Below are 19,753 nucleotides of genomic sequence, written 5' to 3'. Positions count from 1 at the left end.
ACTCGTGCCCTGTTCAGCCTCTCCACTCCAGCCAATGCTTTCGCGTTTGTAAGGATGATGTTCTCCTGCCTGCAGGTGCATCCTCAGTTAGTGCTGCTCCTTACTCCACTGTGCTCCACTGCACGCCTCTAACAATCCTTAAAGCAACCGACATGCCTGCTATCCCAATATGACTTTCTTATATATCCCACATAACTTTCTTGAGGGTGGGATTGTATCTTATCACTTTGTTCTCAGGGCCTAACAGAATGCCTGTTATAAACTCAAAAAGAATTTAGTGAATTAAGAAGTATATAAATGAATCTGGGTACATCTACATCTTTTAACAAAATATGTGGCATGACTAACTTCAAATAAGTTTGGGTAGGAAGCATGAATTCTAAATATGACTATTAAAAATTATGCAGCTATGAAATTTGGAATGCTTTACAGGATCTGGAAATTAGATAGTGAAAGACAGTTTGAGCTGGGTAAAAACTATTTTTTTGGTAAAAAACTTAACAGCTTTTAGTGGGTGAGAGTAAGAAAGTACTATTAAAATTTCAATGATTATTGACTCACAAAAAGCAAAAAGCAAGAAAATCAGACAGGCAAGGCCTACGTCAATCAAAATCAATTTAATTAACTTTAAAAGTCAAGAAGGGAAAAAATAAAATTGTATCAATATTATGTTTCAACATTAAAAACTGTCTTAATTATGTGAGAGAAAAAAGGAGCAGGAGAGAAAGAAACTTCCAGCAAGCGGGAAAGTGGCAGCCACACCTTCAGGCGGATGAGAGAGGACCACCCAGGAAAAGGAAGGAACTGAGATGGAAGAGCAGCGTCTGAAGCAGAGGCACAGAAATGTTAAAAGGAAAAGAAAAACGTCAACATTTCTCACCTGCCCTCAAACTGCTATCACCTCAAACCCAAAAGGCCTCATCTCTTCTTCTGCGTCAATCCTTCAAGTCATGCTAACGGCTGCCAAAGACCTGAAAGTTTCACTCCCACTGCTGCCCCAACCCACAGCATTCTGACTGCCTCTGCATGGAAGTATCTCATGGCTTCTTCCTCTCTGATCTCATTGATTGTCCAGAAGTTTTATTTCCTTGGACATAAAGTATTTCTCAATAAACTGAAGAGTTCCTTGAAAACTAACTGAAATTCATTTGCACCTACATACTTTCTTGTTTGTAACTGATACTTTTGGCTATCGTTTTTTTGAGCATGCATGTATATATTAACCGTGAATCCTCATTACTACCCTATAAGGTAGATATTATCCCTATTTCATAGATGAAGCACAGAAAAGCCACAGAACTTTCCCAACACCACACAGCTAGTATTTTTAACGGCGAGTATTTGAACCCAGGCAATTTGACTACACTACCCATGTTCATCACTATATCGTTTCCCGGCAGGTCAGTATTTGGCAGGAGAACTCAATATTAATCACTTGAGCTATCTGATTTTCTTTTACTTTTTTTTGAAAGATCCCTTTTTCACTCTACATCTTTTGACTCTGTCAATCATGCTAAAAAAAAATCATCTTAAGAATGCCTGATATTTTTTTCTCTAATACTCATTTATCTTGATGTTTTAAAATAGCTTAAGAAGCAGTTCTTGATTGTGTAGTATCTTTTAAATTAGCTACACTTTACTATTCTAAATTTGCATACATGTGTGAAAGGTTTCTCTGGGTCTTTATTTTCCTTCCCAATGTTGAACTTCAACTGAGTGATTACTATAGCATAGTGTGACTCACCCTCACATAGAATGGAATTCTTATACCAAAAATATACTTAAGTTCTGTAGCCTCATATCCTAATTTAACAACATATTTTTCCTAACCTCCCCCTAGTTAAGCATAAGAAATAAAAACTAGAGACTGTGCTCTTTACCTGGAGGAACTTACATGCAAAAGATAAGCCTGCTTGTTTGAAGCTGAAGAAAGAACCTAGTAGAGAAGGTACAGTTAAGGATGTTGGCAAGAAAAGGATTAAGAAGAAAAGGGTCCCAAGAGGAGATAAGGACATTTGAAGATGGCTGATTGAAAGGCTGAGGAAGTTCACAAAAATGTCTACTATCCTATGAAATAGGAAGCAAGTTAGCATCTGAGAATAAGGTGAAAAGAACCTGAGAGTAATGATTAGGGACAGTGGGGACCTTAGGAAGTGCTACCATGAAATGTGTGAAAGAAATCAGATTAGGAACATAGCTTCCATCTTGGCTGCTATTTCCAAGAAGTAAAAAAATTTACGTATCTTGTGTATGTATACAAAGAGGTTTTCAAGGCAGAGATTTAAGGTATCTATCTAGTAAAAAGGCAACATACATGAATCATTTATGATAAAGGAAATCATTTTTAATGTCTATATTTAGAAAAAAGCAACATGCATAAATCATTTATGATAAAGGTACCATTTAAAAAGATGTCCATATTCTCACCCATGCTTTTGTTGGAAATGCTAACTAAGCCTACCATATAAAAAAACATATTATATATAAAACAGCATTATAGTCTTAAAATGTGCTTAACTACAGCTGAGTACCTTCAGAACAGTCTGCTCTACTACATATTTCTATAACACCAATTAGCTTCTATGCCTCTGGTAAATAAGGGAGTGATAACAGAACAATGTAGAAGCTTTATTGGTTCATATGTAATTTTTTTCTAAGCAAAGGGAACCAAGAGGGCAAGAGTACCATTATAACCTTAGGCAGAAAAGGCAAAAGCTCTCAGCTCAGCTGCTGCACAGCCAGGAGCTTTTCTAGTTCTATTTCAAGAAAAAAAAAAAATGTATACCTGTATCCAAGGCTCCTGACTCAGAGGGAGGGACTATACCCTCAGCTTTCCATGGCTCTTGGCTTGTGGGAGTTTGTACTTCATCTTGTGCCCACCTTTATGTAGCAGCCCACTGGCTCAGAGCTCTACTTTCACCTGCAGTGGCTCAGTGCCTACAAGCAATCATTTCCCCTCTATTGCTTTTGTACGTTTTAATAGCCTCTGTAACAGACTCCAAGTCACTGAGCCCCCTGCTTGGGCTTTCCAAGTACTCCCCACTGAGGTACCCAGTATTGACATTGTTAGCACTCTGGTTACAAAGTTGCATAAAGTTTTCCTTCTCTGCCCCATACCTAATTTTCACCCATAGGCATTGTTACTTTCAGTGCACAATTTAATTTTTTTTAAAAAAGATACTTTAGCAATGCAAATATATATGTTACAGACCAAACACCCATAGGTATGCATCTAAGTGGAACTCAGTGACTCACCTTTGGAAGTTTGATAGGGGGCTCTTTGGATTCCTCCTCTTCATCACTATCTGATTCTCCACTCTGCACAGAGTTCTTAGATGCAGCTGCCAATGATGTTTCCTTTTTCTGCCATTCCAGAACGCAATGGCGTACATTGCAATAAATATTAAATGCAGAAGGATTGCTATGTAGTTTGATATCTGGTATTATTACTGTATTCTCCAAGTTTTCAGACTGAAATACAGGATATAATATTTCAATTTCATATTCCTTTCCATCATCATCAACTCTCATTTTAAATAAAAAATTAAACATCAGACAGGCTAGATGATTTGTGGAAGTCACACAAGTGACACAGCAAAGACAATGTAAGTCTATTGACTCAATTTATAGCACACTTTTTACTAAAGTTCACTACCTTCTGAGTAACAGCAATAACCAAATAACCAACCTGACAAGGGCTATAAAGGAGCCAGCAAAGAACTTACCAGGAATACCCTCTTGCCCCACAAAAGGAAAAAAGTTAACAGAGCTTAACTGCTACAGTTTCAAAGGATATGTATTTGGTGCTTTTCTAAGGTACACTGGGTGTCTTGAAGAGTCTCTGTGACCTACTACATATGTTGAATTGTATTGTGATTTCTTTCAAAAGTAGATACAGGGATTTTAAAAGAGATTAGGGCTTAAAAAAAAAAACCCAAACTCTTAATTTTAGTCAATTTTAACTTCATTCTCCTTGAAATAATGGTAATGCTAAGAAAACCACAGATTATGGGCATATGCTTTCCAAAAGTGCTCTTAGCTATCTGTCTTGCAAGTACGTGCTTGGTAATTTAATTGTTAAAGTTAAATACTCAATTTCTGTTTTGGCCTAAGATTTTTCTCATCAGACTCCAACTACATTTTTGAGATCAACATTTACATTATAAGTACAGAACTAGTTTAAGATATTCTACAAACCCAAGTTCCAACAGAGTATGTCTAGGAAGTATCCAAGATGAATAAAATGAAACCTTGAGTACTAAAAATACTTAGTTTCAAAATTCTACCCCTCTATAAGTAATTAGGGGAAAAATGGAGTATTCCTTGTTAAATAAGAAATGTACTAAAGTTAACTGACATATAACATGTGAATGTCTTCCAGAGATATTAAAAACAAGCAAATATTAGCAATTTAAATCCAACAATGTACTCTTAAAAAGATAATACATAATGACCAACCCCCAAACAAGAGTGTACAACACTGGAAAACAATCCAAAATCTATACTGATGAAAATAAGAGGGGAAAAAAAAAGACACTGTAAATAAACATGGAAAAAGCATTTGACAAAAGCCAAACACCCATTCATGATAAAAAGCCTAAGTAAGTCAGGAATAGAAAAGAATTCTAAAACTTGATAAAGGGTACCTATGACATACCTACAGCTAACATAGTAAAAGACTGGATGCCTTCACCCTAAGATTGCAAACAAGGCAAAGATACCTACTCTCAGCAATTAGATTCAAGATTCTGTTAGATATTCTATCCAGTGCAATAAGCCAAGCAAAAGAAATAAAAGATACAGTTAGAAAGGAAGAATTATCTTCCAAAAATCAAATATCTTTGCAGAAGACATGTAAAGAATCTTAAGTCTACAAAACAGTCACTAATAATAACGTGTGGATTTAGCAAAGTCATAGGATACCAAATAAATACATAAAAATGAGTTCTTTATCTATACACTAGGAGAGCAAACAATTAAAATATAAAACTTAAAAAATAATAGCAGTAAAGTTACAGACGGGGAAAAATATTTACAAACTGCATATCTTATAAACGACTAGCATCCAGCATATGTGAAGAATTCTCAAAACTCAAATAAGAGTAAAAAACAAACAAGCAAGCACTTCAAATGAAAGACAGGCATAAGACATGAACAGACATGTCACTGAAGAAGAGATACAGAAGGCAAATAAGCACATTAAAAGATGTTCAATATTATGAGCCTTAGGGAAATGCAAAATAAAGTAAAATGAGATATAGTACATACCTATCAGAATGGCTAGAATGAAAAATAGTGACACCACCAAATGCTGGCAAGGATGTAGAGAAACTGAATCTTTCATATATTGCTGATGGGAATGTAAATTGATACAGACACTAGAAAAAAGTACAGCAGTTTCTTATAAAATTAAACATGTACTTACAGTATTATCCAGCAACTGCACTCAGGCATTTATAGCAGAGAAATGAAAACTTATGTTCATACAAACACCAGCACATGAACATTCACAGCAGCTTTATTCAAAATTACCAAACTGGAAACAACTCAGATGTCTTTTAATGAGGGAAGGGTTAAACAAAGGGTGGTATATCCATGCCACAGAATGCTTACTCAGCAATAAAAAGGTGCAAATTACTGACATATGCAACAGCTTGGATGAATCTCAAGGGAATTATGCTGAGTGGAAAAAAATCCAGTACCAAAAAGTTGCATACTGCATGATTCCATTTATGTAACATTCTTAAAATGACAAAATTATAGAGATGGAAAACAGATTTGTGGTTATCAGAGGCTAGGGAGAGGGTGAGGTTTGGAGATGTCTGTGGTTACATACAAGTAGCACAAAGTGTCCTTGTGATGAATGTTCTATATCTTTATTGTAGTAACGGTCACAAAGATCCACACATGTGATAAAATTGCACAGAACTAAATACATACACACAAATGAGTGCATGTAAAACTGCTGAAATCTAAATGAGATCTGTAGGTTGTATCAATGAAGATTTCCTGGTTGTGGTATTTACTACAGTTATGCAATACTTTACCAATGGGAGAAAATGGGTAAAGGGTACACAGGCTCTCTCTCAATTATTTCCTACAACCATTCACATTACAATCATCTCAGAATTTTTTAAGAAATTTAAATAATAGCATTTACAGCAATATCAAAAACATACTAATTAGTTTAATTTAATAAAACTATGTACAAGCTCTGTCCACTGAAAACCAAAATAATATCACTGAGAGAAACTGAAGACTTAAAGAAATGGAGAGAGAAACCATGTTCATACAGAAAATTCCACATCATTAAAATAGCAATTCTTTCCCAAACCTACAGATTCAATGTACTCCCAATAAAAATTCCATAGGTTTTTTTAAAAATGGAAACTGACAAGCTGATTGTAAAATTTATATGCAAATGTAAAGGACCTGAGGCAACTAAAGCAATTTTTTTAAAAAAAGACCATTAAAAACAAATGACCTATTTCAAAACTACTGTAATGAAAACAGTATGATAGTGGTATAAAGATAAACATATAGATCAATTAAACAAAACAAATTCCAGAATAGGCCCAAACATATATAAATTTCTGATTTTTTACAAAGATGCCAAGATAATTCAATGGAAAAAAATGTCTTTTTAAGAAATAAGGCTAGATCAACTGAATACCAACGTGTGAAAAAATGAATATCAACCCTTATCTCACACTATACACAAAATTAACTTGAAAAGGATCATAGACCTACATGTAACAGCTAAAAACTGTAAAATCTCTAGGAGAAAATCTATGCAACATTGGGGTGGACAAAGACGTAGAACATGAAATGCATGAATCATATTAAAAAATCAATTAGTTGAATTTATAAAACTTAAAAACTTTTGTTCTTCTAAAGCACTATACGAAAGCAAAAAAAAAAAAAAAAATAAAGAAAGCAAACCACAGGTGAAATTATTTGCAACAGATATCTGACAAAGGACTTCAATCTAAAATATATAAAGTACTCTAACAAGTCAATAAGAAGACGACAGTTATAACAAGGAGAGGCAAGAGTTCAAGAGACATTTCACACATTTCACAATAAAAAGATATGAATGGTCAAAGGCACATCATATGACGATGATGGTGTTCACACCATTACTCATTAGGAAAAAGCAAGCTAAAACCCCAGTGTGATACCCCTATGTACTTACTAGAATGACTAAAATTTTAAAAGCTAACAATACCATATGTTTGCAAAGATGTAATGCAAGTGGGTTTCTCATACACTACTAGTACAACAGTGAACGGAATACTCACTTTAGAAAACAGTTATCATAGTTTCTCAAGAAGTTACACATTTGTCTACCATGCCACCTGTGTGGAAGAGTTAACACCACAAGTACAATTGCTTATTCCTCGTATTTCTCTAACGGAACCATAACTGACCCTTGGCCAACCCTTGGGAATGTGGTCTTTAGAGTTTTCTTTATATTAGTTACTGGTGATTTTATTACATACTTCTGGGGCAACAGACCATACCCACTGGCTTGTCCCACTGCTTTGCAAAATCATCAAGACTGACTATGTGCACGCAAGTTTCACTTACTTTGGCTGACTGTGTAATAGGACATGTCTATGTGACCAGATCCCCACAAAAGTCTCAGATCTTAAGACTCAAATGGGCATCCTTGGACAGAAACGTTCCACACATGTTCCTGCAGTTCATGGCCAGAGAGAAAGCATGTCCTGTGTGTTCACACAATGACCAGGAGGCCTATGCCGTGACTCTTTAAACAGCACCAATACATTTTTCCTGTTGCTTACTCTGTGCCTTTTATTTTAATAAATCTTAGCCATTAGGGTAAGTTACTTGTGAATCTTATGAGTCCTTCTGGCAAATCACTGAAGAAAACATCACCTAATTACTTCACTCCTAGGTATTTAACCTCCCTCCAAAACAAAAACTTATATCCACACAAAGACTAGCAAACAAATGTTCATAGTGGTTTTATTTTCAATGGCCAAAAACTGTAAACGACCCCAAAATGTCCATCAACAAATGAATGGATTAACAAATTGTGATATGGCCATACAATGGGATACTAAGCAGAAAAAAAAGAGAGAGAGAATGGCTGTTAATATATACAACAACATCAACACAACTCAAATCATTATACTGAAGAAAAGAAGCCAGATACAAAAGCATATGCCACATATGATTACATTTATATGAAATTCTAGAAAATGAAAACCAATCTATAATGACAGAAAATACATCTGTGGCTGTGTAGAGCCAGGGCTATAGGGAGACATGGAATGTAGCAGAGGATGAGAAAATTTCCTGAACCTCGATTGTATCTTTCAAAACTCACTAAACTGTACATGTTAAATCCCTGTCTTAGATTCCACTATTTAGGAACCTGACCTAAGACAGACACAGTTGGTAGCAGAATGCTGAGGAAGATGCCTGTGTAATGGATTTGACTTCTCCTATAAGAAAGTGAAGTCATTTGCTGGAGAGCAGAATTTAACAGAAGTTTGAGGAGAATGGCAAAGGTTTGAAATAGTCATGGGAAAAATGTAAGAACTATTTGACCAGAAAAAAAAAGAAAACACTCTGATTATGGAAGGTCCATCTGACACTGGTGATCATGGATGTGCACTGGTATCCATTAGCTCTTATTTAACTCCCTTTAGTAGCACATAGTCTTCACCTGCAGGGAAAGCGGGAAAGACTTGTATAGGATTGAGTTTTGTCAGATAAGTTCAATAAATGTACAAGAGGGAAAGGAAGATGCGGAAGGTAGAATAATGGCCTCCAAAAATATCTTCCCACTAACCCCCAGAACCTGTGACCATGTCACCTATTAGGGTAAAAGGGACCTGCAGATCCAAGAATCTTGAGACAGGGGATTATTCTGAATTAACTAGGTGGGCCCAATGCAATCCCAAAGGTCCTTATAAATGAAAGAGGATGGCCAGACAGTCAGAGAAGGAGATGTAACAAGAGAAAATTGTCAGTGATACAGCCTGACAAGACTTAACCAACCACACTGGCTCTGAAGGTGGAAGGGGGCACAACCCAAGGAATGCAGGCAGGCTCCAGAAGCTAGAAAAGGCAAGGAAATGAATTCTCTCCTAGAGTCTCCAGAAGGAATACAGCCTTGCTGACACTTTGATTTTAGCCCAGTGAGTCATTTTAGAATTGAGACTTCCAGGGCTATAAGATTAATTTGTGTTATTTTAAACCATAAAGTTTGTTATAATTTGTTACAGTAGCCATAAGGAACTAATACAATAGATTAAGCAAGAACTGTTTTAAAAATACCGTGGTATCTAAGCTGGATAAGAAGGAAAGTAAGTGAAGGAGATGGTTAATGGAGAAATACAAGGGTCAATGCCAGCAATAAAGGAGATGAAATAGTATAGCTAAATCGCATTCTTTAAATAACTTTCATAAACCTTTTTCATAAAAAGGTGGTAAACGAAAAAAGTCCAAAAACGGTTAATAGAGGGCAAGGAGACTAACACCACCATTTCACAGTTTTATATGCTCATCATGAGCAAGAAATGTTTCTTACTCACCTTTCCATCCCAAATACCTAGCACAAGGCCTACACAGAGTCAGCATGCAGTAAATGTCTGAGGAGTAAATGAAGAAATTTTTTTTAATGTATCACTCTTATCACAAGTTGCTCCTAAAAAGCAGATGTAAAACCTGAAGGCCAGCAGAAGAAAGATGAATTACTAAAGGCACAAAGCTAGTTAGAGACAGAACTGAAGGGGAAGAAAGACCTTGACTTCCCATCTCTTCCTGGATATCACATGTGACCACTTTTACGAAAATCAACAAATGAAACCTTAAAAAGAACTTTAAAAGATTTTCAGCTATTCCCACACTCTGACTTTGCACATAGCACCAAAAACTGGGGAAGGGGTAGAGGTTGGAAATCTGAATGACTATGAACTTGTCAAAAGTTTTCATATATTAAGTGTGGTAAGAATTCTCTCCACTTCCCTGTTCTGTCACCAAAACAGAAGTAGTAAGATGTGATACAGTGAATATGTATTATTTTTCGGCCCATCCAGCAACAGTTTCCTTAGGGCAACCATTCCTCTCCCATTCCACATAGCCTGCTTGTCAGGGTGCTCACCTATCATCCACTACAAGCTTACAAGCACAATTCAGTCTAACCAATCAAAGTACGCCATCTTCAAGGACAAGGTGAATGATGCAGCTCAGTCAAAAACCTTATCCAAGATTTTCTGCACAACTAGTAGAAGCAATTGCCTTTTGCTTGAAGAAAATAAAGCTGGAGATGCCAGGAGCCTTAGGCCCCAGCCACAGGCAATAAGCCCACACACAGAGAAAAAGAGAAGCAAGAAGACACAGATTTGATGACATTATTTAATCCCCAAATCCAGCTGATAAATTCCATCCCCTTTCCTTTTATTTTTGGTTTGCTACTTTAAAGTAGATTTCTCTCAGTTTACAACAGCAAGAACGCTAATTTAAAAGGGCAGGAAACAATTATCTCTAGAGCTTAAATATTATATACAACCCAAGCTAAGTAATTGTTTCTATAAGCAAAGGTAGAGCTCTTCAGAAATCATAGTTAAGACTCTTCTCTTCCTCCCATGGAGGCTTTTTACTATTGTTTAATGGAAGAGAGACTCTTTCATAGAACGTGGGATCTGGTCCCTGAAAATTTCCAAGAAAAAAACTAGATGGATTTTATAGAGAAGATACCTGCATTAGTGGAAAAACAGCTCCCTGACCTCTAAGGTACCACCTAATTAAAATATTCTGCATTGCCTTTCCTTTTGCACAGCCACCAACAGTTAAAAGCAGCTCAGAACAGTACAGATGCATTAAGATTCTCCCTAATTCTTGACATATTCACAGGGATATATGACAAACCCCAATCCAAGTCCCAACTCACAAGCCAATTTTACTCAGTTTCTAGTACATGCAGTCAGAGTGAAAAGAGAGAAGAAACATAGATATCTTCCCCCAAAGGACTGATAAAAGATAACAAGAATAAAGAATAAATAATTTTCAGCACCCAGATAATAACTTCCAGGTTACTGGTCGAGAAATGTGAGAGATGAAACTAAGCAGTGTAACCAAATAATAAGAGGATTTAAATTTTTTTTCAGCACATAGAAGTAACAGTTTGCTAATTATACTGCTACCTTATTTTTTTATTGAGGTATAGCTGATGTACAATATTATACAAGTTCCAGGTGTACAATATACTCATTCACAACTTTTAGCTTTTATTACATTTATAGTTATTATAAAATATTGGTTATTTTCCTGTGTTTAGTATATGTCCTTGTACCTTTTAGATTTTATATATAGTAGTTTGTATCTCTTATCTTTTTAATTGTGGCATTTTTATTCAAATTACAGTATGAAAAAGTCCTTATTCCCTGTAAACTGCTAAGAGTTTTACCTTGCTTCTTGTCTTCACTTTTGATTTGCTCTTCTGTTTTCTTTTCAACTTCTTCTTATTTAAAATTTTCTTATTCCTAAAAATGTAAAAAAAAAAGGGGGGGGGGACAGAATTACAGAAGTTCATATTTTAGGACAAACAAACTTATTAAAAATAGGTACTTCCAAAGTAGACACCTGAATATTTCTCTTAGAAACCTTCTATGAAACAATATACTCCAGATGTACATGTAAGATATTAACATACAATATAGCTATTGGGATGACAACACAGATCTGGATAGCTAAAAATTACGTATTAAATTATTTTTTACATGTGAATTCTGCAAATACTTTTATAAAATTAAAAATATAAAAAGGCATCAAACAAAGTGTTTAAAACTTTATTCAACAGTGAGACTGCTAATAAAGCTCAGCTATGTTCCCCTCCCAGAAAAATCTACTCTTTGTAGTAGTGAGGGCTGCAGTCCCCAAAGGGTCAGGAGCTCATTTTGACTAAATCACTACAGGAAAACCCTAACTCATATACTTTTCATATCCAGCAGCCAGTTTTCCATTTCCTCACAGCCCTAAGACAAAATTATTCTTTAAGTAAAGGGAAGCCCCTGAATGACTTTCAGAAAAAAAAATTTTTTTAATGTGGCAAAGAGTGAGAATTATAGGAAGAAAAAGAATCAAGGAAGATGTTTTATTTTCATCTCATTTTAATATTTTTTTATGTCTACCATGCTGAAGTGCACACTGCTAGTACTAAAGATAAAAAAGTTCTTACTCTCAAGGAGCTCCGAGACTTGAATGAAAAGCATAGTTTAATGACCCAGCAAGAGGATGCTACTGCTATAATAAAGACAAAAGGTGAAGAAGAAGAGGAGGAAGAGGAAGAGACAGAGAGGAGATGAGGAGGAGATGCAAGAGCCTCCAGATGCTACAGAGGTCAAGTCCTTAGCACTTGGAGACTAGCTCAATGGAAGCTGTGACGAAAAACAAAAAAAAGTTGTAAGGCTAGGTGACTTGGAGGTAGGAATGTCATTCACCAAACAGGGAAGCCAAGGGGAAGGGTTAGTTTTCAAATGGAAAAAAATGGGTTCAATTTTGAAAATGTCTGTATTCAAGTTACTAAAATGTCAACAAAATGTACATGAACAAATATATGAAAATTTCATCCTTGACACTTCCTTCAGCTTTATATCTTAAACCAAAATAATGACAAATTTTATCAGCTATATCTCGCAAATAGTTTTTGAATCTCTCTACACCATCTCTACTGCTAATAAGCTAATAATTTAAGTTACCACCACCTTCTGCCTGGATCACTGCCAAAGCTTTTTAAAAAGCTTCATTTCTGCACATCCATATATGCCCCCTTTCAATCTGTTTGTCACATAAGAGCTCAAGTCAACTTTTTAAAAAACAAATGAGTAGGTAATCCTCCCACTAAAAACTCTACTAATATCTTCTCAATCTCTTAGAAGACCAAAAGCACTGACGTGATTTAAAAGATTCTCTACCAAGATCTGACCTCTGCTAGTCTCTCCTGCCTCATTTTGCATCCTTCTCCAACTTGTTCATCATACTCCAGCCACAGGACTATTCTTTCAGTTGTTTGAACCTGCTAAGTTACTTGGGGGCTTCCACGAAGGTTCTCCTCTCCCTGAATTCTCTCCCACATCGTTTCTTGCTAACCCCTATTCATCTTTGAGGTCCTAGTATAAGAGTCACTTACTCAGGAATGTTCCAGCTTGGGCTAGTGTCCCTAAATCCATTCTCATTTCACTTATACTTGTGTCTCACTGTGTAATCTACAACTGTAATTATGTTTGGGATTATTTGTTTAATGCATCACTTTCACACCACGCTGTAAGCCCCAAGATTGCAGAGATCATGTCATGCCTGTTCACTGCTCCAGCCTCTTTGCTCAGATAAGTGCCTGTAACTAAGTACTCAACAATTCTTTGAAAGAAAAAGAAAGTAGGAGGAAGGGAAGAGGACAGGGAGAAAAGAAGGAAGTTCAGAGCTATAGCTACAAGCCTTACTTAGTGAAATAAGCAAAGGGAGAGGACGGATTCACAGATACACCAGATACACAGATACATTTAAAAGACACCTAGTCAGAAAGGTCCATTAAGGAATTATCCGTGGAATTATTTTACACAAATTTTGGTGCAAAGGAGGTAATGGAAATCATGTATATGGATGGGATTTTCTCCAAGAGAGTATGCTACAAAAATAGAGAGTGATGAATAGTACCAAATGTTACGAATGAACAGACATACTTGCTCACAAAATCTTTTGAAATATGAGCAAAGAATATCTATTTCAGTAGTTTCCCTTTCAGCACCTGCATCAGTATCTAATCATGAATGTTCAAGAAATATAAGAACAAACAAGTTAATGAATAGCAATGAGAATTTTTCATGTGTAGTTTAGGAAATCAACTTTCCTTTATACTAAAGTTTAGTTAAGTGAAATCAGTTACTTGAGCAACAGGAATATGTAACCGTTAAAAGGTTTGCCCCTTCTATACCTAAGCAAAAACAATCTTCAGAGAAGCCGAATACATAAATTCAAGTTAAGATGAATTTCCTGAAGCCTATTTATTATGAACTTAAATTTTCAAAAGTATACATCAATATTTTTGTCTGTTTTATTTAATGGACTTCCTCAAAGTTCAAATGACTTTCTATGCATTCTTAAAATATTTATTTTTATGCATTTGGCATTTAATTAGTTGTAACAATTTTAATGAATCTGGACCCACCATATCCTAAATATAGATCAGCTTAAGAATCAGCTTTCCCCAAATCCCCACAAATTGATTTTAGTGTATTTTTTATTGATTGGGCTTATTTAGAAGTAGACAGTTGTTCAAAATAGCTGATAATAAGCTAAAGATTATACATAGAAAATCTGTCTTCAACATTTGGAAATAAAAATGTTATTTGTTAGTAATATAACATCCCACTATAAGACTGCATTTCAGAACTAAGCTTAAGTAAACTTTTCATGTTATCTGAGGATGGACAGATAAAAGAACAACTCTAGAAATGAGTCTTACACATTAACATTTCACTGTGGAATTTCTGATGATTTAGGACTTTAAATCCTAAATCAATAGGAGCTTAATGAAGAATGTCTGGAATTGGTCCCGTAAGATTTTTAGTCTTCTCACAAAAAGAAACTCATACCCATGCGATTTGGAAGAATTATGGGTGGTAAAGAAAGGCAAAGGTTATTAACATGCTTTAAATATTTATCTTAAAATATTTACTTTTAAAATTCCAGAAAAGAAATTTTCTTGATAGCTACCACTGTTTAACAAAACAAAAATTAGCCATAATTTAATTTAAAACTTCTCTCACTCTGAATCTGTTTCTTCATTTGCAAAATAAAGAGATAAAGTAGATTATCTCTGAGAGTCCCTCTAACTCTAAAATGCTAGGATTTAAATAAGTCAAAATTCAAAGAACTTATGGAATAAAAAGGTTTCAATCTTTTGTTTAATTTTCCTTAGAAATGAGAAATGAAAAATTCCTGAGTCTATGGTTTAAGGCAGGAATAGACAATTTTTTTTTCTATAAAGGGCCAGATAATAAATATTTTATGCTTTGTGAGCCATAGACCTCTGTTTCAACTACTGGACTGTCATCAGGAAAGCAGCCAGACACAACACAAAAACAGATGTGTGTGACTGTATTACAATAAAACTTTATTTCTGGACACTGACATTTGAATTTCATATAATTTCCATGTGTCACAAAACATCTTTCTCCTTTTTATTTATCTATTTTTAAACTTTTAGAAATGTAAAAACCATTTTTAGCTCATAGGTCATAGAAAAAAAGGAACTGGGTCAGAATTGTTCTGTAGACCATAGTTTGTGGACCCCTGGTCTAGAGAATATTTTGATAAACAGGCGCATATCAGAAAGAAAAAATATAAGTATTAGTATGCAATACAGATAAAACTATTCAAAATATCACTATGCTTACACAAATAAGCACTCTTAAAATTATCTGTCTTTTCTTTCTGCAAAGATAAATTCCTGACTTCCACTTCCCTAAAGTAAAATACTAGATAGAAGAAAGCCACTGCTCCTCCTGCAAAAACTAGACTAACATAAGAAAGCTATGGAAGCAACTAAGGACTGGATAAGCTAAAAATCCAGAAATGGAAGAGCAATTCCAAAGACAGCTGAGACCATTGGCATTTTGTTCCAAAGGGGCATTTGCAGAGTTTGGATATAAGTGAGGACTGAACTCACTAAAGGAAACCAAGAACTAGTGGTGCTTTACATATCTGTATGGGCTGGAATGACAGATGAGAAATCTAGAAAAACTTGAATTATGTACATCTAACAGTACATCTGCTTAGTGATGGGGCACTGAAGAAAGACAGAGAGGCTGGGCCAACAGGGCAGAGTCAATTTCCCAGTCTCCCAGTTTTCAAAGACAGCATCTCAGTAGAGAAGAATCTACTTAATCCTTGATTTGAACCAAGGTAGTCAGCACTTCACTCTAACTAACACAACAAAGAACAAACCTCTCTGAAAAATATCATCTGAAAGAAATTAACTGTTCTCTTAAACACAATGTTGGGAACACAATAAACATGTTAAAAGACATCCAAAAAAGCAAAATAATGTGACAGACAGATAATCAAGAGAAAAATCAAACAATCAGGCAGACTCAAGATAACCCAGATATTGAGGTTAGGAGGCAAGGACTTGATGCAGATGTAAAGAACAAAATGAATGAAATGATGTAATGTTCAGCAAAACTAAAAATAAAAAGCCAAGTGGATTTTCTGGAACAGAAAAATCAATAACTGAAATTATGAACTTGTCAGATGCTTTTCAGAGCAGAAGAGACCAGAGAAAAACAGAATTCATGGACTTGCACACAGGCCAAGAAATATATCAAAAGTCAAGTAAATAGAAAAGAGTGTGATGAACAAAACAAAGAGTATGAGACACATGAGACACAGTCAAATGGTCTCACATTCATGTAATTGGAATCTCTGAAAAAGAAAAGAAGAAAGGAACAAGAGCAATATGTGAAGAGATAATTGATAATAATTTTATAAAAGTGAGGAAAGAAATCAAGCCAGAGACTAAAGAAATTCAGGGAAATTTCAAGCATGAAAATGCAAGAAAACCAAACCTAGGTACATCAAATCTTTGGCACAGTCAAACTGCTGAAACAAAGGATATAGAGAAAAATTTAAAAGCAGCCATAGAAAAAAGACAAACTTGAAGAAACAACAAGATTGATAGTTTCCATTCTTTGTGCTAAAATGTGCTGGGCAAGGAGGGGGGGAACCTAGCAACCTAGAACTATATACCTATCAAAAATATTTTTTAAAAAAGAAGACAAAAATAGAGATGATTTTAGATTCACAAAAGTTGACAAAATTCTTTGCCAATATACCAACACTACAAGAAACACAAAAGGAAGGTGTTCCTTTGATAACTGCTATGTCAAAAATTTAAATAAAAGGACACAGACTAAAAATAAAAGGAGTGGGGAATATATAGCCTGAATACACTCACTGGCCTCCCAAGAAAAGCTGATATGGCTATACTAATATTTGACTAAGTAATTTTTAAGGCTAGAAGTGTTACTAGAGATGAGCAGAACACTTTGTAATACTGAAAGGGTCAATTTCAGTAGGAAAATATAAAAATTCTAAATTTGAATGCATCTAATATCAAAAACAGAGTTTCAAAATATATGAAGCAAAACTGACAGAACTGAGAGAAGAAAAGACAAACCTACAATCAAAAGATCAGATTTTTACATACCTCTCTCTAACTGATAGAACAAGTAGAGGACAAAACAGCACGGGTGTAGAAAAATGCAAAAACAATTAATCAACTTGCCCTAATTGACATACATAAAAAACCACATCCAACAACTGCAAAATGTACACACTTTTCTAATGCAGAGAGTATTTACCAAAGTAGATGATATACTGGACATGTTCAAATCAAGTCTCAATAAATTTCCAAGGACGATGATCAAGGAAAAATTAAGCTGGAGACAAACAACAGAAAGAAAACTAAGAAAACACTAAACATTTGGAAATCTAAAAAACAGATTTATAAATAATGGATGGGTCAAAGAGCTATAATAGAAAGCTACAATGGAAATTAGAAAATATTTTCAATTAAATAAAAATCAACTTTTGCTATCAAAACTTGTGAAATGTCGCTAAAGTAGTACTTGGAGGAAATGTACAACTTTTTGCATACAAATCTACATATTGAAAAAAGAAGGTCTGAAAGTAAAGGTTGCAGGCTTACAACTTAAGAAGCTAGAAAGAAGAGAGCAAATTAAATGTAAAGAATGTAGAAGAAAGGAAATAAAAATAAGAGTACATATCATGAAACAGAATAAGGGAAATCAAGGAGTCAAAGCTGATTCTCTGAAAAGAGTAATGAATGTAACAAACCTTAAGAAAGATTGGTCAGGGGAAAAAAAGAAAACTACAAATTAACCATATGAGAAACAAATAAGAAAGGGAATATCATTATAGATGCTGTCCCTAAACTTCACAACTTAAATAAAAAGAACAAATTCCTTGAAAAACATAACTTCTCAATATTAAACAAGGAAAAAATACAGTATCTGATTAGTCTTGTAACTGTTAAAGAAACTGAATCTCTATTCAAAATCTGCCCACAAAGAAAACTCTAGGCTCAGATAGGTTCACCAGTGAATTCCTTCAAACACTTTAAGAATTCACTGGTACATTCTTTTAAACAATATCAGTCTTGGACTAACTCTTACAGAATAACATAAAAATAAGAAACATTTCCCAACTTATTTTGTGAGGATAGCATAATTCTGACACCAAAATCTGAAAAGATTATTTCAAAATAAGAAAATTTCAGGCCAATATCTCCCATGAACATAGAAGCAAAAAATACTACATAGCAAAAAAGTAGAAACAACCCAAATGCTCATAAACTGATGCACAGATAAAATATGGTACATTCATATAACAGAATATTATTCAGCCATAAAAAAGTGAAGTAGACATGTGCTATAATATGGATAAACCTTAAAAACATTATGCTAAGTGAAAGAAGCAAAGGCCACAAAAGATCACAAATTGTAGAATGTTCAGAAAGGCAAATCCATAGAAACAGGAAGCTGATTACTGGTGGCTAAGGGCTGATGAAAAGAAGGGGAATGACTGCTGAAGGATAAGGGATTTATTTTTGAGATGAAGAAAAAAGTTCTGATTGCACAATTTCATAAATATACTAAAAATCACTGAATTACATACTTTAAAAAGGTCAATTTTATGGTATGTGAATTACATATCTCAACACAAAAATTATAAGGAAAAAAAGCTATTGACCTAAAAATAATTTCAATGTCCAGCAACATATAAGAAGGATAATAAACAAAATGCAAAATTATTTTTTAAAATGTTTCCTCTTATTCTGAATAAGGTGAATAAGGGAGAAAATCTAATTATTGCAAAATAAGCAGGAAAATTATTTTATAAAATTCAACAACCATTTGTAATGAAAGGCCTCAGTAAACTAGGAAAAAAAGAAAAGTTACCTAATCCAATTAAGATCATCAACAAAAAACCTACAGCTAACATTATACTTAATTATACTCAATGATGAAAAATTAAATACTCCAACTAAGTATAGGGAAAAAACATAAGGACTTAATACTATCACCACTTCTATTTAACACTGTATTGGAAATCAGTAAGTCAAACAAAAGAAATAAAAGTCATAATGGTTGAAACGGAAAAAGTAAAGCATTTTTATTTGTAATCATTTATAAAAATGCAAAATAATCCACAAATTAAAAAATTAATGAATTATCAAGGTCAGTGGATACAAGACCAACTTTTAAAATTCAACTAATTTATAAAACACCATATGTAAACTGAACCTTTTCTATAGAAGCCAAACTTATTTCTCCTGTGTAATTAATGTAATGATACTCTCATTGTGTTCATGCATCACTCAGTAATTTAGGGAGGGATGGTAGTCTGATTACTGAGTAGAAAACTTTTATTTACTTAACCTAGGCTGATAATTAGTAATAAGAAAAGAGATTTTAACAGCTCAAGTTTATCTAGGAGAAAGAGAGGCAGATTTCATATGTATGTAAGTATGCACACATATATATATACACACATACACACACATATACATACATACATATATATATATATATATACACACACACATACACACACATATACATACATATATATATATATATCTTCAGTCTCTTGATTTTATTTGGAAGTCTTTAGGCTGCAGGTAGGAGTGGGAGGG

At 34.4% G+C, this 19,753-nt stretch overlaps 1 protein-coding gene across 8 annotated transcripts in view; it reads right to left on the bottom strand.

The window, feature by feature from the left end:
* The window catches only part of MYCBP2 (MYC binding protein 2), a 226,102-nt gene that overhangs the window by 188,120 nt on the left and 18,229 nt on the right, over positions 1-19,753 (bottom strand). For all 8 annotated transcript variants that reach the window (XM_031466155.2, XM_031466152.2, XM_064493060.1 and 5 more), the window contains exons 2-3: positions 11,444-11,519; positions 3,256-3,471 (exon numbers count right to left, since the gene is read on the bottom strand). In XM_031466155.2, coding sequence (XP_031322015.1) covers positions 3,256-3,471; positions 11,444-11,519 — 292 coding nt within the window. The remainder of the gene's footprint in view (positions 1-3,255; positions 3,472-11,443; positions 11,520-19,753) is intronic.

The sequence above is a fragment of the Camelus dromedarius genome, chromosome 13 (assembly GCF_036321535.1).
Source record: "Camelus dromedarius isolate mCamDro1 chromosome 13, mCamDro1.pat, whole genome shotgun sequence".
In the NCBI taxonomy this organism is placed as follows: domain Eukaryota; kingdom Metazoa; phylum Chordata; class Mammalia; order Artiodactyla; family Camelidae; genus Camelus; species Camelus dromedarius.
The sequence above is the reverse complement of the archived record's forward strand: the minus strand, read 5'-3'. Positions and strand labels throughout refer to the sequence as shown.